Source organism: Eubalaena glacialis, chromosome 4 (assembly GCF_028564815.1).
Source record: "Eubalaena glacialis isolate mEubGla1 chromosome 4, mEubGla1.1.hap2.+ XY, whole genome shotgun sequence".
Taxonomy (NCBI): domain Eukaryota; kingdom Metazoa; phylum Chordata; class Mammalia; order Artiodactyla; family Balaenidae; genus Eubalaena; species Eubalaena glacialis.
In genome coordinates, this window is record NC_083719.1 from 90,906,726 (window position 1) to 90,931,491 (window position 24,766).

Below are 24,766 nucleotides of genomic sequence, written 5' to 3' on the forward strand. Positions count from 1 at the left end.
ATATTTACTTAAATACATTTTTGTAAGTATATATAGTTAATCTGAACTTAGTTCTTAATATATTCTCACATGGATCCCTTGTGTTCAATGACATCAGTTCCACAACATGACAAAAATCCTGTATCTGCTAAGGGACAACTATTAGACACAATTGTGCTTCTTAAAACCTATATGACTTAGTTCTCCCTGACACCTGGGGGAGGGAAGAGGGGAAAGTTTGAACAATGATCAAACAGCAAATTGTGTTTTAAAATGTGGATTTTCACTTTAAGGACCAAAATATTGCCTAGCTGGATGTGGTCAATGTCTGCAAAGTAACTATTTTAAAAGGCTACAAAATCAGAAAACAAATGGGCTATTTGTTTTTTTCTTAGAGTGCTTCCTAACAGTTTCATAGACTTAACTGATCTGCTAAAGTAACTGGTACAAAGAAACATTGATTTTATTTTTAGACACAGCACTCCCATTGAATTTTTGTCAACAGTAAAGATTCAAATACACATCCTGTGATATGTACTCAAATTACTAATTTAGCTGATATTTTATTCTTTTATGCTCAAAAGAAACACTTAAAGAGATTCCAAAGGATTTTACAATTCTCATTTACTATAAAAAATAACATCAGGACTATACTTAAAGAAAGTTTTCATGTTGAGTACTCTTAAGAGAGAAAGCCAGAAGTTCATATATAAATTTTAAACTAAGTTTAAAATTTTAAACTTAGTTCTAAGTTTCTAGTCAACTGCTTATTTAAGTCTCACAGATGTGTATTGATTTACATTATGTCAGGAACACAGACGCTGGCAATAAAGGCAGGAGTAAGATAAAGTCTCTGCACAAGGCTACCGACTCGGGAAAAATCATCCACAAAAGCAAATGGAAACCAGTCAGTGTTTAGAATGTTAGAATATCCCCAAAAAAGCTTTATTCTAAAATAATGTAAGACATCAGACTGAGACGTGCAGACTTCAGTAAATGTACATATTTCATCTAAATAACTCAATTTTCTGCTTTGTGGTAGAGTCTCCCCCAAAAGTGGAACCCATATAAATGAAATTCTTTTCTCAAATTGCTCTAGCAGTCTGAGCCTGGATGTCTGACATCCCTCATGTTGCAAACATTCTGAATACATATGTAGGTAGATATGTTTTGAAACTTGTGGATGGCTTGACTAATTAATTTAAAACAATCAATACTTTTTTTTTTTTAAATCATGTGTTGTGCATTGCATGGCTAGATACTATTCAGTTAGGTCAAAAATTCTCGTTAACAAACTTATACACCATCACCAGAGAAAATTCCCAAAAGCCTTTGGTAAAGAAATGATCAGGATTTAGATAATGAAGAACATTTAAGTTTGATTTTTAATTTTGTATGATACCATTTTTACTTATCACTGAAAAAGAAAAAAGAAGCCTCTGACTTCCAGAACTGATTTGACATCAATATTACTACAAGCTGGTCTGGCGCTCACAGCCAGGTCATTTTGTTCTCCTGCTGGATATAAACTCACAGAGTATCAACCTCAGACAATATTGCTCTGATAAATACACAAAGCCACTTGATATTTTTGTTTCTAAGCACAGACAAAAAGTCACTGTGTCACCCACAAAACACCCAATCAGAATTGCCCCTACTTTCTGGCAGCATCAAATCTAAAGAGAATCCCTGCTTCTTTAGAGCCTCCCCCAAATCACCCAACCAAAGTCCAAATTCTGTAATAGATTTATGCTAGCACCCTCTAACTGAGACATCACATAGTCCTTTGGGTGTGTGTTCTCTCTCTGCAACAAATAATAAAACCAGTTTTCCCAACGGCACGTGTGCTCCTGAAGGGTCCTTGAACCCGCCACACCTGGGAATTTTCCAAATAAGTGAGGATTATCTCTTATCCTTAAGAATTACATCCTCATATATTTCAAGCATTTGCATGGAAACTCTGCTAAAGTTTCTTCCCTGCTTTTTACTTTTTGCAAAAGAAAAAATGTATTTGCCAAACTAGAATGAATTAATATAATAATGATGATGATATGATTTAATACAATCATCATGTACATCATCAATGTAGCAGACCAAGAGGAAGCAATGTTCTGAGAGCTATTAGGTGGTGTAGAGTTCTTTGCCTTTACACTAAATCAGTCCCACCCAAGGTGTGGTTGGCAGATAAATCCCCTCTGCAAACTGTTAACTAGAGTACAGAAATAAAGAATACAGATTTAGAAACTTTTATAAAATTTGACAGTTAATTTTCTTTTCAGTCTAGTAAAAAAATTAATGCCTATATATTTGTTTCTTTTTAATTTTATTTTTAGTAATTTACTATTATTGTAGTTTTAAAAGTATCAGTCTGTGACGGTCTGGAAAATTCTTTTAAAAATTGTAGAGGGATTTTTACCCTCTACACAGATAGTTTGAAAAGCACTGGGCACTGCATTAAATGACTCCCAGAGAACTAGAACTTATTTTTCCCCTTCCATCTTTTTGGTGCATGGGGTGCTTTATGACCACTTCCTACAGTTCTTTCATCTCCCCCACTTGCTGCCCAGCTTTGGGCTATGCTGGTTTGCAAACTGGCCCCCATACATGGAGAACAAGGTTGGGGGAGACCTGAGAAAGAGGCAGGCCACTCCAGATTGGCAGGTGGCAGGTTCAACAAGCAAGGAAACTTACACAGGAGGCTTGTCTTGGGCAGCTGCAAGAGAGTAGATCTCCACACCTGCCCTCCAGAATCTTAAGGTTTATGTAGATGCTTTAACTAGGTTCAATCACCTATACCATCCAAATGGTCTCAGCAACACATTACGGTCTCCAGGCTGCATCCTTGGAAACAGCTCCCACTGTGGAAACGGTGGGCAGAGCGTACATCCTAAAGACAGAAAGCCCACCTACCAAAGTGTTGCCAATCTGCTGTTGGCTGAGAAGTCAGATAACCCTATCAGCTTGAATTCTGTGCAAATTTGAGAAGCTCTAAGTGTCTGACCAGGCTCTCTTTGATAACAAAAATGAACTCTGAAGCATGGGCTCTATTGTGGCTGCTCGAAGATAGCTTTTTGACTTTCATCCTTGTTTTCAGTTATTTGGGGGATAGCTGACATTGCCATGATAGGACCTCTCAATACAAATGCATTACCTGAATAACAGGGCATGAATCATAGGATAATGCTCCTAATTTTAAAGAACCTGTGTCTCAATCTAACCCCATTGCTAGTAACCATGTATAATTACAGTACGGCATAAAATGTCCCAAATTTAGACAGTGCCTTTAGCTTACTGAGTACTGTACTTAAAGCACTAAAGGATGAGACTGATAATACATTTGAATGTAAATCCTGTATGTTTCCTAGTTTTCAGAAAACTATTTGTACAATACTTTAGGATGGATGCAACTATTTAGTAAACGGTCTACTGCATTTTAGTTGAATTTGAATCTACCTACTCCAAAGAACCATGTTATTATTATAATGTGACAAGCGTGCTTAACAAATTCAGCTTTGCTAGTGAGCAAAGGACAGAGTGGAAAACCCAATCCAGTGTTCAGGCTCTGCAATTCACAGAGCCAATTAAAGTGTACCATTTGTCAAAGTCAATGGAAACCCTGTGTCTGGATCAGCTTGAAAGAACATTAAAAGGAGAAATGGGTCCCAGCAACAGCGAAAGGAGATTTCCTATTCTTATACAGAACCAACACCCATATTGTGTGTATCCTAATGCCTATATCCTATAGAATTCCTTTTTTAAAAGCAATTTTATAATTGCACTTTGAAAACAAATTATGTTTCTACTTCAATGCTTATATTAAAAATAAAGTATTTTAAATATGATTTTACAAATCGTATTTACAGCCAAAATATGCTGTCATGGACCCTTTAGCATTACTGAATGATACGAGCTGTAGGAATAAACCCACAAATCCTCTACTGTAGCATATGAATAATAAAGGGAGAGAGGATGAATACAGATATATCTTTTATAGTCCCAGTTTTCTCTCTTCTTCACCCTTACTTCTCCCAGAAGTTGAGACAGATGGGTACTGAATGGGTAAATACTCAACTGAACTAGGGAGCCTGGCTTAGATTAAACTGTACTGGAGAAATTGGGCTGAAACTGGAGAACAACATTAAAATATGCCATCCAGCACTGAATCAGCTGAACCAGCAATTTTCAGCAGCACTGTGGCTACACTACATTTTATATTCTTTATATTATGAGGTAATGGGAGTAGACAAAGGAGGGCAATAAGTCTGATAGGCTAAATTCTGTTATAATTCCTTCATAGAATCTCATGTATGGAGGTGAAATAGAACTTAAAAAGACTGAAACTATGCCCCTTTGTTCTAAAAAGTGGAAAAAAGCACAGAGACTTAGTGACTTGTCCCATTATAAGCAGATATATTCTTTTCATGTGTTGACATTCTTGCCTCTTTCACTTCAGACCAAGGTAGATCTTAACTGTATAGAAGCAGTGAACTTCCATTTCCTTGCTGTATATGTGCACCAATAGTGACAAAAACAGATTGATTCAAGGAGAAGCAGAATCAACACTGAAAGTTGCCGGCCTCACAAGTGGAACACTCATGTTGTCAAGATTTCACAGGATCTTATTTGTTTAAAGGAAAAACACTCAAATCATCACTATATTAACTTAAGCACAATTAACTACACAGTTAAGCACAATTATTTAGTCAGCATAAGCATGTCCTTAGATAAAAATTATTACATTTAACTGCCTAAGTTAAAGTGAGTTCCTAAGCATATTTTTCAATAATTATTATTTATGTTTGCATGGCTCTTAATAATTTATAAGGCACACGCTTTTTTGCAATCTTCACAACAACTCTGTAGATTAGTTTGGGCAAATATGACGATGATGATGATAATGATTATGGTCATGGTGGTGTCTTTTTTTTTTAAGTTATTCCTTCACTTCATATATGTATATATATATATATTTTTTTTTTTTTTGGCTGTACCACGCAGCATGCAGAATCTTAGTTCCCCAACCAGGGATCAAACCCGTGCCCTCTGCAGTGGAAGCGTGGATTCTTAACCACTGGACCGCCAGGGAAGTACCCGGTGGTGTCTTTTTAAAGATAAGCAAATGGGGATTTGGAGAGCTTAATGGACCTACTCTGGATCACATAGTCAATTGGTGAACAGGCCCTTCCTCTTGAGAGTCAGTGCTTTTTCTGTTGCTCAGTATCTTAGGTTATATATTTATTGTTAAAACATTTTTGAAACTTTAAAACAAGATCCTTTTTATGCATGAAGCAATGTGTGTTCATTAGTAAGCATAACCAAATAGTTCAAATGGCTTAGTATACGTCACTCTTTATATAAATGGTTTACCAAGTTATGAGCCAAAAAGAAAACACTAACTCCTAGAAAGAACACAAATAGATGTGGTTAAATGTTCCTCCTTATAGGCTTAAATTTTAGATAGTTGTGGAAAGGGCCCAAGGGAAGCACAGGGAAACTGTGAGGCAGCTCACAGGCAAAATGATTTTAAAAAAGAATTTTCCTTAAATTTCCTTAGTTGTTCCAACTAGCATCATATTAAATGCATTTTTCTCCTTTTTAAGAAATTATTAGAAAAACAAAATTTCTATTTATAAATTACAAAATAATAAGTATATATAACAAAAAGTAAAATAATAAAAGAATCAAGGTTTTGAAGTGTTCACTGCTTTCTTTTGGAATATATGTGAGAAAAGGAAATAAAGGCATTACAAGCCCCAAAGATTGAAGTTTGACTTTTGAAGTACATCAGCTTATAAGGTATATGAACACTGGAGTTCTGTTTGTATAATCATAGCTTATTACATACCAAGGAATTATATATAATTGGGACAGATAGTTTTCTCTAATGTTGATCATTAATATCTAAGTTAGAAATTAAAAGGAGATTTATCATATACCAGGTATTACTTTCTCAATTTTGAACCATTAAAAAAATTTCAGTTGATTTTAATAGCATATTAAATGTTATTACATATGAATCATGGAAGCATAAAAATATTACAATTGCTCTCATTGACAGCCTGTACTTTACACACTCTCCCTTTAATAAAAATGTAGTATCTTAAAATGTTCATTTAAAAGTCAATCTAAATTATGTTGCAATTTTTAATTAATCAGCTGAGATGGAATCTATAAGGAAGAAGGTATTATGGCATTACTCCATTTAAAGTAGTAGCGATGGATACTGATGCCCCACTACTGATCCTACTAACTACTATCCAGGAAAATGTGCACATGACTTTAATGTCTGTGCTGTTCACTCCTCCCCTGCAGCTAAATTCATCTTCAGCCATGTTACCGAATTAGCAAGCATGATTCTTTAAGCATAGTAATCTGATCTGATTCATCATGCGCTAGGATATACTCACCATCTCAGAATCTACATTCTTGTCTTCCACAGGGCTAAAAATTGATTGAGAAGGGAGTTCTCTTTTACATACAATTTCCATGATTTTCAGAATACACTGCACATTTGAAAAGATGTTTGGATACTTGCAATATAATTCTCCAGAGAAAGAAAGTGCTATTGTAAGAAAAATAATTTGTGAGAAATATTTCATTAACATCTCGCACTGCATTTCATTTGTCTTTTAGTTATTAAAATATAATTAAATTCAGTACTTAGAGGCTGAAACTGCTGTATATTTCCCCATCTATTGAAGATTAATAATGTTATGTATGACCCCTAGTGGTATAATAGAAAACTACAAGGTAAATAATTCATACATAAGAGTTTATATAATTCAGAACAGCAATTACATAATGGTTGAATGCCCAATTAAGTATAGTTACTACACAACAATCCCTGGAAACTTCCAGCTGAAAATAAATCAAGTCAGAATAGATATTATTCATAATGGATACTGTGATATTGTAATCAATGTCATTGCTTTTAAACCAACATTCTCCAGTTTAAGTCTTTTCAAGATGTCATTGTTGTTGATTTTTAAAAATACGTAGTTTAACAACAGCAACAATTATGTCATTTAACATAAGACTATGTGGTATTTAACAGAACCATCTCTGTACTGTTCTTTTTACAAACTTTTAAACAATCTTTGAGTTTTAGTCCATCGACACAGTGGAAAAATTAGTAATAACCACTCTTCTATTGGATGGCCATATGGGTAGGTAGTAGCAGTAACTAATAGCCTCAGGTAGGAATCCACCTGCTGCTGAAGATGAACATGTAGCCTCAGCAGGGGGTCCACTTAACAGTATGTGATAAGAGGGCAATATCTAGGACTTTATCCTTATATGAAACAAAATGTTGGTGTTCTTGCGCTATATCAACAATAACAAGCCAGTGTAAGAACTTGAGGTTTTATACAAATAATTTTTCAAAATGTATTGGTCACCACTACCTGAATATTTGATGAATCACTATGCTGAACACTGTGAGGAGTTAAAAGAGATTTATAACGTAATGAAGAAAGCAAAACGAGTGATACGGTAGACACAAATTCCTATACTGTCAATCTACAGCCATGCCTTGGTTTCAGACCCTATCAAAACTTGTATCCAAAACATTTGCACTATTACCTTCTACTCCCCTCCTCTATGGCTTTTCCCATCAAATATTACTCCCTTTCTTGCATCTTGAGTCTCTTGATTTCTTATCCCACAACATATAATCTTCTCCTCTTTTGACCTTGTTTTTTCATCCAAACTATTGACATATTTCTCCTTCCTTTCATAGCTAAGATTTTTAAAACAGTTCACCACCTTTGTCTTATGCTTAAGCTTTCCCTTCACCCTTTACCTCCAATCTGAACTTTGCTTCCACTCGGTAATGCTCCCAAGAACAATGACTTTCTGACTTCAGAAACCCATCACCCGTCTCAGACCTCCTATTGTTTAATGATTTTACAGCTCTTGATAACGTTGATCTTCTTGACTCTCCCCTCTTTGGCTTTCTATATAATCACTCCCTCCTTTTTCTACTAATTCTTCTCTACTGGTTGTTGTCTGTTACTCCAATAATCTATTAAATGTTTATGTTCCCCAAGACTCTACTACTAGAATAAATTTCTCCCCACCACCACCTCCCATTCCCAGGTTATCTCATCCATGTTAACAGTGATGACTGTCAAATGATCCATGTTGACACCCATGAAATAAGTGATTCCCAGGCTTCACTTATTTCCCTAGTTCCAAACCTATGTTTCCAACTGGGTATATACACCTGAGTGACCTTCAAATTCAGTATGTCCAAATGTTTCTCCAAAATTTTCTCAGTTTAGAGCACCATTATCTTGACCTTATTAGTCAATATGTAAAACTTAAGATTCATCCTGAATTTGTCACTTTCCCTTATATATAGCTTAGATCCAAGGGATCACCAAGTTCAGTGTTTTCTATCTCCTAAACACTTTTCAAAACTATTTTACTCTATCCATCCCCATTTTAGAAGTTCATACCTTTAACATCTCTTGCCTGTATGAACGTCATAGCTAATGGACCCCCTGCATCTACTCTCTCCTTAATCCAGTTCAGCAACTACATCACCACTAGGGTTACCTTACTAAAATACGAATTTAACTTTCTTGAAACCCAGTGAGTTAGATATTACAGATAAGAAAACCGAGCCACGGACAAGTTCATATGCTTAGCTAAGTAGGAAATTTAAAAGTAAAACCCAAGCAGTCTCGCCCAGAAGCTGTGCTCTTCAGTACTGCACCTATTATCTTTCACAAAAAATAAAATACAGCCTATACTCTTTATAGTGATAGTCTGAGCTTCTCAAAATAACATAAAACATTTATAAATGTAGAAAATAAAAGACAGTCTACCGTATAAATATGGTTGAAGCCTAAGTAAATGTTGTTTAAAACTTTCCAGGTGACCATGAAGGAAATATATAAAAAGTCGTAAGAAGACCAAATAGCCAATCTGTCAAAAAAGAAAGAAAAAAGCATTTTTGTGTTGCATCAATAAATGTTTAAAAACCATAAGGAAAATAAACCATTTTATTATTACATTTGCTTTTGATGAAACAATTTCAAATTCATTTGAGATTATATGCTTTTGCAATAACTTTAAAACATTTGTATCAAGGTTAAAATACTGGTTCAGCAAAAAAAAATTCATAAATCATCTCTCCATTACATATAATGACCAATACTGAATACTATTTTGTTCTATGTCCTTTAGAACAGTATTTTTCAAATTGCAAATCATGCCCCTTAAGTGAATCATGAAATCATAGAAAGGGGATTTTTAAGTAAAATAAAAGAGAAAATATCATACTACATTGCACAGTGCCTTGTCTCAGTATATAGACGAATGTGGATTGCAATAGTTTTGAGAAATATTCTGCCTGTGCATAGTATGTTGTACTGAAGTCCCCATTCCCTCATTAAAACACACACACACACACACACACACGTCATTACTAAATACACACTTTCATATCTTACTTCTGTGAAGTTTAAAATACATGTATAGTTAAAACTGTTTTACATAGACAACAGAAAATTAAATATCTGCAAAAATATATAAGATTTCACAGAAAATGAGAAAAAACAACACACACTATAGAAATAAATGGAATGTAAATGCCTAAATTGCTAAATCATAAGATTACGGAAAAGGACCAAATAATAATAATAACTACCATTATATCACTATCAAGATACACATATACGCAAATCCTCTTAACATCTTAACAATGGTGCAGGGTATTATTAGATCTACAAGTAAAAAAATAAAATTAAATTCAAAAGATGATTCTACCAAGTCTCAGTGCTTCACCCAAGACTATTAAGCAAATAAGTAGCATTACTGGAATTCAAACCCAGGACTGTGTGTTCTGCATCAAAAGACATGAACTTTCTATTACAGCAGTGATTTCCAAATATTTTTACCAAAAACTTCTATCATTAAAATAAATTCTAAGAATGCACCATGAATATTTGTAAATACATCCATAAATTATAAACATGCACCATTTATCGACTTTTAAAAATAAATAAAAATAAAATGTTTATGTCATGCCAAGGGATCTCTTCACATAAAGCACTTTGATATAGTACTATGCTTCTCCAAGAGACTGAAGTTAGATGAGAAGGAAGTGGAGATCAACAGATCATTTAAAAGAATATTGCAATACTCTAAGTGAGCATATTAAAGTTGGAAATAATAAATTCATCAGAAGAAGAATAATTTAAGATTTTGCAAGGGATCACAGAAGGATATTGAAAGCAATACTTTAAAATTTTAACGTGGGTCTGAAGAGAAAATACATAATCAACATATCAGTTTGCATAACTGCTATATTATATTATACACCAATGAAGTGAAACTCTATACAACTATGCTTGGAAAAATGGTTTTAAAAGCTTTCATCTGTAATATTCTGAAAAGCTAGATTTTTGTTGAAAAATCTGCCAGTCTTTATCTCTAAGGAATTCTGGAACTTTCTATGCATCTGTCTTCATGTTTCATTTGTGTACATACTCTCTCTGTAGGTTTGCCTCCTAGAGTAAATTTCTGCTTGTCAGTTTCTTGCCCTGCTCACCTGTCTTTTCTTCCTTTATTCTTTCACCCCCTTCTTTCCTTCTCTTTTCATCTTCTCTTATCTTCATTTCTCTGTTATCTAACCGTGAAATAGAAATGCTGAATAATATTTATTATGTATTACATTGTAATAGTTGGTGATGTGTTTTATGTTCTTTATAGAAGCTTGAAGAACACTGTTTATATTCCTATCTAAAATATATTAAACTGGGCTTCCTTGGTGGTGCAGTGGTTAGGAGTCCGCCTGCCAATGCAGGGGACGTGGGTTCGAGCACTGGTCTGGGAGAATCCCACATGCTGTGGAGCAACTAAGCCCGTGTGCCATAACAACTGAGCCTGCGCTCTAGAGGATGCGTGCCACAATTACCGAAGCCCACGTGCCTACACCCCGTGCTGCGGAACAAGAGAAGCCACTGCAATGAGAAGCCCACATGCCGCAATGAAGAGTAGCCCCACTCGCCACAACTAGAGAAAGCCCGCGCACAGCAACGAAGACCCAACGCAGCCAAAAATAAATAATAAATAAAAATAAATAAAAGTAAAATAAAATATATTAAACCTACTGTTGCTTATATGTTATTCCTATATTTTAATAAGTAGACATCATTAGTTAAGATTCTACACTCAGAGGAAAACAATGAGGAAAGAATGCACACAAAATTGGAAAGTAAGTAATATTAGGGAATCAGGTATTTCTGGCTCTTCCCAACCCTGAGCTACATACTTCTTTGTGAAAAGAGAAACAAAATGGTGCATATTAAGGTGAGTAATGCCTTTATGGCAATACCATTAAATATACCATTCTGTCAACACGAAAAGATCAAAAGAGAAGTTTCCAACTGACTGTTAGATATATAATGAAATTCCTACAAAGACAAGGAGGATAATTGAAATGGCTTCTTGCCTGAAATCAAAGGCACTTATAAAGCATGCTGATTTCTACTAGCTAATTTATATTATCTAGAACAATAAAAAGTAAGCACTAAAATTAGTAAATCTGAGAGCCAAGGTAAATGAGTAGAATCATAGCTGAGAGTCCACTGGACCGTGGGTTTCAAAATCTTCTCTGCTGAGATCTTGGGTAATTCACTTAGACTCTCAATGCCTAGTCTGTGGAATGGTGGATAATAATAGCACCTACCTTTTAGGACTTTTGCAAAGATTAAATAAGTTATTATGTCTAATATAGCTAAAGCATTGATCATTGTGCAATGCAAATAGTCTAAACATCCAGATGAGAGGATACAGGCATCTTTTTAAAATTCAATGAATCCATGGTATACGTAAATTATAAGCAATATGTGCAATGGGAAAAACTTTATTTTATAGCCATTTTTATTGCTGGCAGAAATATAAAAGGCAAGAAATGGAAAAAGGTCAGTAAAGGGGATGAGAAGGAAAGGAAAGAAAAGCCACACTTTATGTTTTTCCACTCCACTCTTTTTCCATCATAAACTAATATACCCATCTTTTTGTATTATATATAAATTTGAAATCCCAAAATAATTATATAAATATAAGCTCTTAAATATCGCCACAATGAACAGTTTGGGAAATAAAGAGGAAAGAAGAAAAAGACATTATAATTTTACTTGTCTCTTTGCCTCCTGTTCTTCTAGAAAAGCATCAGTTCTTTGCATGTTCAATTTCTGTTATGTGTTCTCTGTATCCTGCCTGGTGTCCATATGTCTTTTACCCCCAAACATATCAGAGAAGATCTAGACTTAATTTATAAGGTCTGAAATACATATCTTCCAAAAATGCCCTGGCTGACTCATGAATATCTTCACGCTCATTTTCTAACAGTTCATAATCAAAATTAAATAAGGAAAAAATATATTCTTGCAAATAATACCATACTTAATTTCAAATGATATATAGACACATATATGTCAATTGAGATATATACATATGTATATATTTCTTTATTCTTAAAATTATTCTTCTTGCTTTTCTTTGCAATAAAACCATTAGTTAAGCTAAATTTCTTTGACTAATAATAAATTTTGCAGCAGGCAACCTTGATCATCACAGGAAGTAGAACCATATGTCTTCTAGGACCTTATGAAACATGAGCTACATAAACATAGTTTCCCATCTTATGGCTCTAAAATGACATAGAATACTGAGAGAACAACTCATCTTCTCAAATCGGGCAACAATTTAAGAATTATCAGTCAGCATTTTTAAACGGAAAAGTGGCATTTAGCAATCCTTAAAATAGAGAGGAGAACATTTCTCCAAAGAAGATATACAAATTGCCAACAAACACATGAAAGGATACTCAACATCACTAATCATTACAGAAATGCAAATCAAAACCACAATGAGGTATCACCTCACACCAGTCAGAATGGCCATCATCAAAAAATCTGCAAGCAATAAATGCTGGAGAGGGTGTGGAGAAAAGGGAACCCTCCTGCACTGCTGGTGGGAATGTAAATTGATACAGCCACTATGGAGAACAGTATGGAGGTTCCTTAAAAAAACTAAAAACAGAACTACCATACGACCCAGCAATCCCACTACTGGGCATATACCCTGAGAAAACCATAATTCAAAAAGAGTCATGTACCACAATGTTCATTGCAGCTCTATTTACAATAGCCAGGACATGGAAGCAACCTAAGTGTCCATCGACAGATGAATGGATAAAGAAGATGTGGCACATATATACAATGGAATATTACTCAGCCATAAAAAGAAACGAAATTGAGTTATTTGTAGTGAGGTGGATGGACCTAGAGTCTGTCATACAGAGTGAAGTAAGTCAGAAAGAGAAAAACAAATACCGTATGCTAACACATATATATGGAATCTAAAAAAAAAAAAAAAAAATGGTTCTGAAGAACCTAGGGGCAGAACAGGAATAAAGACGCAGATGTAGAGAATGGACTTGAGGACACAGGGAGGGGGAAGGGTAAGCTGGGACGAAGTGAGAGCATGGCATTCACATATATACACTGCCAAATGTAAAATAGATAGCTAGTGGGGAGCAGCCACATAGCACAGGGAGATCAGCTCTGTGCTTTGTGACCACCTAGAGGGGTGGGATAGGGAGGATGTGAGGGAGACACAAAAGGGAGGCGATATGGGGATATATGTATATGTATAGCTGATTCACTTTGTTATAAAGCAGAAACTAAAACACCATTGTAAAGCAATTACACTCCAATAATGATGTTAAAAAAAAAATAGGAGAAAAGCTATATATACTCAGAAATAAGTACAAACTTGATTTTTAATTAAATGTTATTTTCTTACATAGTTGGTGAAACTGTATTTTCTCAAACTATCTCATTTGCGTATCAAGCAATAATGTAATGTCCACATTTAGAGGAGATTAAAATAAGCTACCAAACGAGAATATTCTGTAATAAAACCAAATGGCCTGTTTAGCTCCTGAAACAGATATCATGTGGCTAGATGTAGTACATGTAGCAATTAAAACACATTAAAATTATTTTAAAACTTACCTTTGCCAGCTTTATTTCAACTGAGTATAAGTACGTCTTTAGGAATGCATCACAACAGAGTCTATATAAAACTGATTCCGCAACAAAAAATAAGGCAGGCAGATGATCGTAATCAAAGGTAGCATGGTCCAGGGAAGCATAAAGCATATTTAAAGCTTCTGAAATAGTAAAAAGTATAATTTATAAATTATGCTGCTTTTCTACATACTATAATTAAGTCTTCTAATTAACTATTTGCTCAGTCACCAAGACCACACTGTGGTTTTAAAATATTCACAAAGTCTTTGACATCCCTCCCATCAAGAAGTGAAGTCTATGCCCCCTTCCCCTTGAACCTGAGCAGGCCTTGTGACTGCTTCAACTAACAGAATGTGGCAGAAGTGACACTGCATGACTTCCAAGGCTAGATCAGAAAAGGCAATACAGTTGCCCCCTCTACCTCTTTGTCAAGATACTACCTTTGGAATTCTAAGCTGCCATGTAGGACATTCAACTACTCAAAAGTCACTAAGCTGGAGAGACTACAGAGGTGGGGGAGGGTGGGGAGGGGGAAGAGGCAAGGAGAGAGAGAAATGCCCTAGAAGCTCCGGCTCTTCCACCCGACACAAAATAGATCACTAGGCCACATATATAATGGTGGGGAAATAGGACAGAACTGGATGACAAAAGACAGTGCTCAAGATAAGTGTTATAAAAGAGAAAAGTAGAAGACTAGAAAATCAAAGCAGAGGAAATAAGGCCCAATGGAGCTGAACAAGGAAGAATATAGCACTAAGGCCCTACAGGACATTGCACCTCAAGTCATTACAGGCATACCTCATCTTATTCACTTTGATTTATTATGCTTTGCAGATATTGTATTTTTTACAAATTGAGGGTTTGTGGCAACCCTGCATCTAGCAAGTCTATCAGTGCCACTTTTCCAACAGCATTATTTTTTAATTAAGGTATGTACATTTCAGACATAATGCTGTTGCACATTTGATAGACTACAGTATAGTGTAAACATAACTTTTACATGCACTGTGAAACAAAAAAATTAATGTGACTTGCTTTATTACAATATTCGCTTTATTATGGTGATCTGGAACCAGATTCACAATATCTCCAAGAATGTGCCTGTACAAAGATTCTGAGGCGCTTTCATGAACAAAACTGAGGTTTAATTGACAAAGAAGAGCAAGGGGCTGCTGGTTGCTGGTAAGCCAAGATTGTTTACTTCAATATCATTTAAACATTTAATAGGGTCGGGCTGTGGATAGCACTGTGATGAAGTGCCATAAAGGCAAGTTAAATAAAAAATCATTCTTATTCTTCCTGTTGCTTGAAAGCTCCCAGATAGCACTACAAAACCCAATTTATAAGGGGAAATACTCTCTGACCTCGTATGGTTAACATTCTAAAACTCATTTTAAAACGCATACACATAAAATTTTAAAAATATAGAAGAAACTTTATTTCCTTAAAAATAATGTTTTTTAATTTCTTTTTTAGATTGGTTGGAGAGTGGTTTAAAAGGAGACAGAAATAAGTGATAAATGAAAAGGTAATGAGTAAAATGGCTGTTTAAAACAAGTGGAAAACAAATGGCCATTTGGTTAATGTTTCATGAGTAAGAATTATAAAATGCAGAAACGAATTTCTCTAAAGTATAGTGCCTAGTGTTATTGAAAATCACTAAATGACATTTTATATTACTTTTTAATTAGTTACTAATTTTAGAAAAAAGCAATAAAGACTCTGCTGAGCAAAAGTTTTAAAAACAATTTCGTAATTAAAAAGTTGAGCAGCCAAATTCATAAATTCAAAATTACAAAAGGACCTTTCATAATGAAACATTATCAGGTATTTCAATAGAGAAAGGCAGATTTTCCTTGGCTCCTGCACAATTTCTAAATATTAAAGTTCTCAAATTATGCCTTCACTGCTAATCTAGAAAACACTTAGGGTAACTAAGAAGAGCTTAGTTAGAGGACATACCATCTTGGATTTCTCCTTTGCACTGAGCCAGATATACTACTTCAGTCCATGTCGTAGGAAGATGCACATGCCTCCCAGTACCTAAGGTTTTGAGACCCAATTTCCTCTGTTATGGGGAAGATAAAAGAGGCAAACAAAAATGTACAGCTTTTAAATTTAATATATATTTATTTTTATTATCTATATTTTATTTATTCTATTATTTATTTTATTATTTATAATTTATTAATATTTTATTTGTTTTTATTGAATATAGTTGACTTACAGTATTGTTTTAGTTTCAGGTGTACAGCAAAGTGATTCAGTTATACATATACATCAATAAATATATATTCTTTTTCAGATTCTTTTCCATTATAGGTTATAACACGACATTGAATATAGTTTCCTGTGCTATACAGTAAGTCCTTGTTGTTTATCTATTTTATATATAGTAGTGTGTATCCGTTAATCCCATACTCCTAATTTATCCCTCCCTGACACTTTTCCCTTTGGTAATCATAAGTTTGTTTTCTATGTCTGTGTGTCTGATTCTGTTTTGTAAATAAGTTAATTTGTATTATTTTTTTAGATTCCACATGTAAGTGATATCATATGATATTTGTTTTTCTCTGTCTGACTTACTTCACCTAGTATGATAATCTCCAGATCCATCCATATTGCTGCAAATGGCAATACTTCATTCTTTTTTATGGCTAAGTAATATTCTTTTATATATATATACATACATATATATATATATATATATATATATATCTCACATCTTCTTTATCCATTCACCTGTCAATGGACACTGAGGTTGTTTCCATGTTTTGGCTATTGTAAATAGTGCTGCTATGAACATTGGGGTGCATGTATCTTTTTGAATTAGACTTTTCATCTTTTCCAGATATATGCCCAGGAGTGGAATTGCTGGATCATATGGTAACTCTATTTTAAGTTTTTTAAGGAACCTCCATACTGTTTTCCATAGTGGCTGCACCAATTTACATTCCCACCAACAATGTAGGAGGGTTCATTTTCCTCCATGCCCTCTCCAGCATTTGTTATTTGTAGGCTTTTTGATAATGGCCATTCTGATCAGTGTGAGGTGATACCTCATTGTGGTATGGATTTGCATTTCTCTAACAATTAGTGATGTTGAGCATCTTTTCATGTGCCTGTTGGCCATCTGTATGTCTTCTTTGGAGAAACATCTAGTTAGGTCTTTTGCCCATTTTTTGATTGGGTTGTTTGGGGTTTCTTTGATATTGAGCTGTATGAGCTGTTTTGTATATTCTGGAAACTAAGCCCTTGTCAGTTGCATCACTTGCAAATACTTTCTCCCAGTCCACAAGTTATCTTTTCATTTTGTGTATGGTTTCCTTTGCTGTGCAAACGCTTGTAAGTTTGATTAGGTCCCATTTGTTTATTTTTGCTTTTATTTCTATTGCCTTGGGAGACTAACCTAAGAAAATACTGGTATAATTTATGTCAGAGAATGTTTTGCCAATGTTCTCTCCAGGAGTTTTATGGTGTCATGTCTTATGTTTAAGTCTTTAAGTCATTTTGAGTTTATATTTGTTTATGGTGTGAGGGTGTGTTCTAACTTCATTGATTTACATGTGGCTGTACAGTTTTCCCAATACCAGTTGTTGAAGAGACTGCCCATTGTATATTATTGCCTCCTTCATTGAAGATTAATTGACTCTAGGTGTGTGGATTTACTTCTGGGCTCTCTATTCTGTTCCACTGATCCATATGTCTGTTGTGACAATATCACACTGTTTTGATTACAGTAGCTTTGTAGTGTTATCTGAAGTCTGGGAAGGTTATGCCTCCAGCTTTGTTCTTTTTCCTCAGGATTGCTTTGGCAATTCTGGGTCTTTTGTGGTTCCATATAAATTCCAGGATTCTTAGTTCTAGCTCTGTGAAAAATCTCATGGGTAATGTGATAGGGATAGCATTAATTCTGTAGATTGCTTTGGGCAGTATGGCCATTTTAACAATAATTAATTCTTCCTATCCAAAACATTGGATATCTTTCCATTTCTTTGAATCATCTTCAATTTCCTTTATCAATGTTTTATAGTTCTCAGCATGTAAGTCTTTCACCTCCTAGGTCAGGTTTATTCCTAGGTATTTTTTTTGACATGATGTTAAATGGGATTTTTTTTTACTTTCTCTTTCTGATATTTCCTTGTTACTGTAAAGAAATGGAGCATATTTCTGTATGTTAATCTTGTATCCTGCTACCTTGCTGAATTCATTTATCAGTTCTAATAGTTTTTGTGTGGAGTCTTTAGGGTTTTCTATATAGAGTATCATATCATCTGCATAAAATGACAATTTTATCTCTTCTTTTCCAATTTGGATACCTTCTTTTCTTGTCTGATTGCTGTGCCTAGGACTTCCAACACTATGTTAAATAGAATTGGTAAGAGTGGGCATCCTTGTCTTGTTCCAGAATTTAGCAAGAAGGCTTTCAGCTTTTCACCAATGAGTATTATGTTGACTGTGGGTTTGTCATAAGTGGCTTTTTATTATGTTGAGATATGCTCCCTCTATACCCACTTTGGTGAGAGTTTTTATCATGAATGGATGTTGAATTTTATCAAATGCTTTTCTGCAATGATCATGTTGTTGTTTTATCTTTTCTTTTGTTGATGTGGTTTAAAACATTGATTGATTTGCATATGTTGAACCATCCTTGTGACCATGGGATGAATCCAACTTGATCATAGTGTACAATCCTTTTATGTGTTGTTGGATTCAGTTTGCTAATATTTTGCTGAGGATTTTTGCATCTATATTCAAAGATATTGGCCTGTGATTTTCTTTTTTTTTTGGTAGTGTCTTTGTCTGGTTTTGGCATCAGGGGATGGTGGCTTCAGAGAATGACTTTGGGAATGTTCCTTCCTCTTCAGTTTTTTGGAAGAGTTTGAGAAGGATAGGTATAAGTTCTTCTTTGTAGGTTTGGCAGAATTCCCCAGTGAAGCCTTCCAGTCCTGGACTTTTGTTTGCAGGGAGTTTTTTATTACATATTTTATTTCAGATCTAGTGATCAGTCTCTTCAAATTATGTTTCTTCTTGACTCAGTTTTGGTAGGCTGTATGTTTCTAGAAACTTGTCCATTTCTTCTAGGTAGTCCATTTTGTTGGCATATAACTGTTCATAGTATTTTCTTGTGAATTTTTTGTATTTCCGTGGTATCAGTTGTTATTTCTCCTCTTTCATTTCTCAATTTGTTTATTTGGGTCCTCTCTCTTTTCTTCTTGGTGAGTCTGGCTAAAGGTTTGTTGATTTTGTTTACCCTTTCAAAAGCCCAGCTCTTTGTTTTATTGATCTATCTATATATTTATTTATATATATATATATATATGATTGATATATTATTTATATTTTATTATTAATTCTATCATTTGTATTTTATTTATTACTATTTTATCATTTATTTTCATTTTTATTTATTAACTTATTTATTTATATTAGCCCTTTATTCTGAAAGTCATTCTATGAGTCTGATGCTCTTAAAGCTGTATATTTTTGCTTTTATTATATTTATTTTTTGACATTTTACATGAACTGTATTAGTGTTAAAATGTAGAGAATGTTAATATTCTGAATAATATCATTGTCTGCTGAAAATAATTTTCACTCTTTCTTTCTAGGGATTACTTCTGTCTCATTTCCTCACCAAGAGAATGCATCTCTGATTTTAAAAGAGTAAGTATATTGAAAAAAATGGCTTGATGCCAATTTTCTGGAGAACTCCAGCTATTTCATTGTGGATGGACTGAAGTTAGTGAACATAAAAGAGATATGAAGATTGCCCCCCCTTATCTTAATGTGACCATTCCTGGGGCTGCCCCAGTTGGCCAACTGAAGAGAAACTCACTGATGAATGTACCTGCTGGCAACTATCTGCATGCAAAGCTAATAAAGTATACTCTCTTTTCTAATCAACATTTTTCATGGATTTTAAAAAAATTTTTAAATATATGGTCAATCATGAGCCAAAATGCTGGGAAATAACAGCCACAAAAAAAAGTTGGCTTAATTTATGCTTCAGTTTTGTGCAGCTTTTATTTCACCAATTATCTAGTATTAAAGCAAAATCATATGTATATTATTTCTCTGCCAAAACTTAAACTGGATCTAATGAAGAAAAGGTAAAACAAGGACTTATTTTACTTTCTGTTCTGTTTTTATATGTGTTTGAAAATTTGTGAATTAATGACATATTCTTAAAGAACGTATTTTCTACAAGTTAGGTGAATAGTTTGTTACAGAGAAAGAACAGAGTACTCTGTGCATGTATAGTGAATGTTTAGGAGACCTTTCTTTCCTCTTTAGGAAACATCATATATCAGTTAACAGTTTTTGGTAAAAAGTGTAATTTTCATAAACAAAAATTTATTTACCAGCCATTGATATTTTGCTGTGGGCTCTTGGATTAGTGCAAACAACTATATTCTCCAATAATTTACAAAGAATCTTCATCCAAAAAGCCATTTGACATTGAATAATTTGGTCATAAGTTTTAACTTTAATTTGCATTAGTATTTTTAACTATGCCTACTTATAATTAAAGAAAGGTATATTCTTATTTTTTTCTTTCAATATTTTAGAACATGTAATCATCCACCAACTGGAAGAGAAAGTTCACATACTAAGTAATCAATAGTGTGCCATTACCTTACATTTGATAAGGTTTTTTCTAGCTATGTCCAACAGTTCTTCCTCCTCTTTTGGATTTTTTGTTTGGTTGAGTCTCAAGATGAATTCTTTTGTGATTGAAAATGGTGGCCTAAACCAAAAATGAAAAAAAAAAATCAATAATTATAGCTATCACTTCCAAATTTTAGTTAATCAAATATCCAGTGGCTAAGTGTATCTATTTTCTGAAAAAGCACTTTACCTTAATGAGAAAGTTTCACACACACAAAAATCAGTAAAATATTTATGTATATATATGTATGTGTGTGTGTGTGTGTGTGTGTGTGTGTGTATATATATATATATATATATACACACACACACACACACACACACACAGGTCTCCTAGATTGATCTTATCATACTCTTGGATTGAGAAACATAATTCTCTTGATTTGAAGAACTTCAATCTCATGATTGAAGAACTTTGTAGCCTTTGAAAAAAATCCAGCATAGCTTCATTACGTTGAAGACTGATTTATCTCCTCACATATTTCAGTGTTGGTTCAATTTAAGCTAAAACATTATTCCCTCCGTGCAAGTGGAATCAGTCGAACTGTGGCTGAAGTATAGTAGGCAGGACAGAAAAGATGTATGTAGTAAGGTCAGAGAGGTGACAAAGAGCCATACTAACTTTGGATGAGATGGGAAGCTACTGCAGGGTTTTGATAAGAGGAGTGGCATAATTCAACTTATATTTTAACAGGATCATTCCGATGCTGTGTTGAGAGCTGGAGTGTGGGGAGGTAGCAAGGGAGAGAGCACACATAAACTTAGCTGAGAGGTAATTTGGCTTGGATCAGAATTATAGCAAAGTAATTAAAGCGAAGAGTTTGGATAATGGATATATTTTGACATTAGCTCCAGCCAGACTGCCCAATGAATTAGAAATAGTCATGAGACGAAAAAAAAAAAAAAAAAAGGAGTCATGATTGAACTGAGTAACGGAAAGGATAGAATTGCTGTTTACCGAGATGGGAAAGGGTACTAGAGGAGCAGATTTGAGGTGAGGGTAGAGAATAAGTTCAGTATTGGACATGTTATGTTTGAGATGACCATGGCCATCCAAATGGAGACGCAGAGTAAGTAGTTAGATATGAGTCTGAATTTGGGGGAAAGGTTCAGGCTAAATATATCAATTTTTGAGTCATTAGCACACATACGGCATTTAAAGTCTTGTGAATGGAAAGGATCCCATGGGCAAAGTGTAGAGAGGATAGACAAGTATTTCAAAGAGAAGTGAGAAAAGTTGAGGCTGTATGCAAGAGAATGAGTAAAGTGATTATAATGATGTACCACAGCATTTAAAATGTCATGGAATCAAAAGTGATAACAGAGGAATAGAAAATGGGTAGTAGAGTCAATGAGTTGTTTGTGTGATAAAATAATTGTTGGAGTCATATGATTAAAAGGAGTGATCTGAGAAAATAAAACATCTTTCAACAACTTACTGTATTTATAATTTACTGAATTAGTTGCTCTGTGGGATATAGGAAAAAAACATGAATAAAACTCAAATTTTGCCTCTGAGTGACTCATAGTCCAATTGGGAAGACAGATGTATGTAAAAGTAATCACAGTGCCACATGATCACAGGATAAGCAGAGATAAAACCATGATGCTCTGTAAACTAGAGCCAAATAGATATCCCAGTGAAGAACAATTAATGAAATGACCAGCTCTTTAACTGCCACCCTAAAGTAGGCATTTATTCAGTCATTCAATCAGTAAGCATTTATTGACTATCCCTATGTATCAGGCACTACTAACCTTGGAACTGGGATACAATGGTGAAACCAACAAACAACCTTGCCCTCAAGCAGCGTATAGTAAAATAGCAGAAGAGTTGAGGTGTTAGAACTCACAAAGTCTGCTAGAATTGGGCATTTGAAATGAATATCTTCATTCTTGACTACCTGTTATCTTGCTCTTGGAGACACGCAGTTAGATGTATATGGTAAAGGTTGGCTGAAAACTCTTTCTCAACAGTCATCTGGGATGACACATCTTTGATCGACATGGACCTACTCTTCACGAAGAGTCCAAAATAGCTTCAATCTTCCCATTTGTACAGAGTATTATGGAAATAAGATAGCCCCTTTATCCATTTAAATTTTCTAATTTTCATTAGAAATTAGATTCTTTAAAAGTATTAACATAACAGTGCTGTTTATAACAAACCAAACATTCAGGGATGTGTCCCAACACTACCGTCTCCAATTCTACCCATTAGAAATAGCCAAGATTAATGGGTCAGTGTGTATCCTTCATATCTTTCTCAATGCTCACAAATATAAACCAACCTATGTGTACTGTTTTTAGTAAATAGAACCATGTATGCAAAACCATAGCATGCTTTCTTCGTTAAATTTATCAGACATTAAAGTTCAACTGATCCTAACATGCAGTAGTACGGATGTACCCAACAAACGCAACAATGTCTTTATTGACTGACACTTCCCATCACTTCCAGTATAATTTTGGCCATGCTAACTGATGCTGTAATTTTTTAAAATCCTTGTACATAGGCCTGATATTTAGTAGGTGCACACTATTCTGATTTATCAATCTCCACACTATATCAATAGTTAAATATTTTGATTACCACCTCTGCTTGTAAATATATCTATATAAAGACATCCTAAGAGAATTAAAAGGCAAAACTTCAAATGGAAGAACATATTTTCAACACATGTAACTGACAAAGGGCTCATACCCATAATATAACCAGAATATATGAAGAACTCCCGAACAATAGAAACATAGAGAAGAGGCTTAAACAGGTAATTGACAAAAGAAGAAATCCGTGTGGCCAATAACTATGTGAAACACTGATTAACATCATAAATAGGGAAACTCAAATTAAAACCATCTCGTTGAAGCAGATTTCCCTACCACCGACCACAGAAACCCCTCCAAACACACAAAGACACAGCCCCCCCCCCCACACACACACAAATACACACACTATATCCAAGGGTTTCAAATACACACTAAAAATGTATTTTCTAAAATTAGTTATTTTATCTCAGCTTTTATATAGGCTCTGAGAAAAATGCATTTGTATCATTTTATTTTTAAAGCAGAGTAAAGCCTCAGGGTAAAAATAATATCTAATACAATTTCTATGCTTAGAATATATTTTATAAATAATTTTAGTTTTGTCAATTATCTTTCAGTATGGTTGAGGCCTGTAGTGAATCATTAAAAATATGGAAAGCTAATGCTTTCCAGCTTCCTGTACAGAGATTGAGTACCTTAATTGGACTCCTTCAGCTCATGTCAATAAATACTTAACAGGAAATAAATACAGCTTTTTAAACTATTTCTTGCCCATCACAAATAGGGGTTATACAAATTAATGCTTATTTAATGATAAACACAACCCATGATAAGAAGCAAAAGGAAACTTGAAAAAGTAAATATAGGCATTTGAAAGGAAAATATATCTTAACTTCACACATTCTAATTTCTTCAAACTATCACAGAATTTCACAAAGATAAATGTAATCTACTGTAAGTGTATAAGTGCAGTCCTGTGGAAAGGTAATGAATTAAGGTCATCATGCCAATTTCATATAAGGGAAATATACTAAAGTCTTCTGACTGCACGGATATCAATCCAAATGACTCTATGTTATCTGTGAATTCAGAACTTTTTTTAGCTGATAATTCATTTGTTCAATAAACATTTAATGAAAGCCTCCCACATACAAGATACTTCGCTAGATATAATGAGGGCTAAGAGAGGAATCAGGCCTGGCCTCGGTAAATTCACATTCTAGGAGGGAAGTGAGACAAATCACAAATGATGTAATATAAAGGAGACACACTGAAGAAAAAAAAAAGGAAATAAAATTCTGTGGGGAGTTCAGAAGGTCATGATTCCAACAATTTCGTTAAAGATTCAAAAAAAGCTTCTTTGCAGAAGTGGCACTTGAGCTGTATCTTGATATGAAGACAGGAACTAGAATGTGACAGAATGGCAGTTATCCTTTCAAAATCTTTTCTCTGTTTCTTCCTGGTCACATGATCAAGCAGCTAGTGCCTATATTTCCCAGTCTTTCTGGCAGGTT

The 24,766-nt window shown here is 34.3% G+C and overlaps 1 protein-coding gene across 1 annotated transcript in view; it reads right to left on the reverse strand.

The window, feature by feature from the left end:
• Nucleotides 1-24,766, reverse strand: part of TMEM232 (transmembrane protein 232) — a 266,422-nt gene that overhangs the window by 211,065 nt on the left and 30,591 nt on the right. The window contains 5 exon segments of the mRNA XM_061188046.1: nt 6,387-6,541; nt 8,811-8,910; nt 14,013-14,170; nt 15,993-16,098; nt 20,670-20,781. Of these exon segments, the coding sequence (XP_061044029.1) occupies nt 6,387-6,541; nt 8,811-8,910; nt 14,013-14,170; nt 15,993-16,098; nt 20,670-20,781 (631 nt within the window).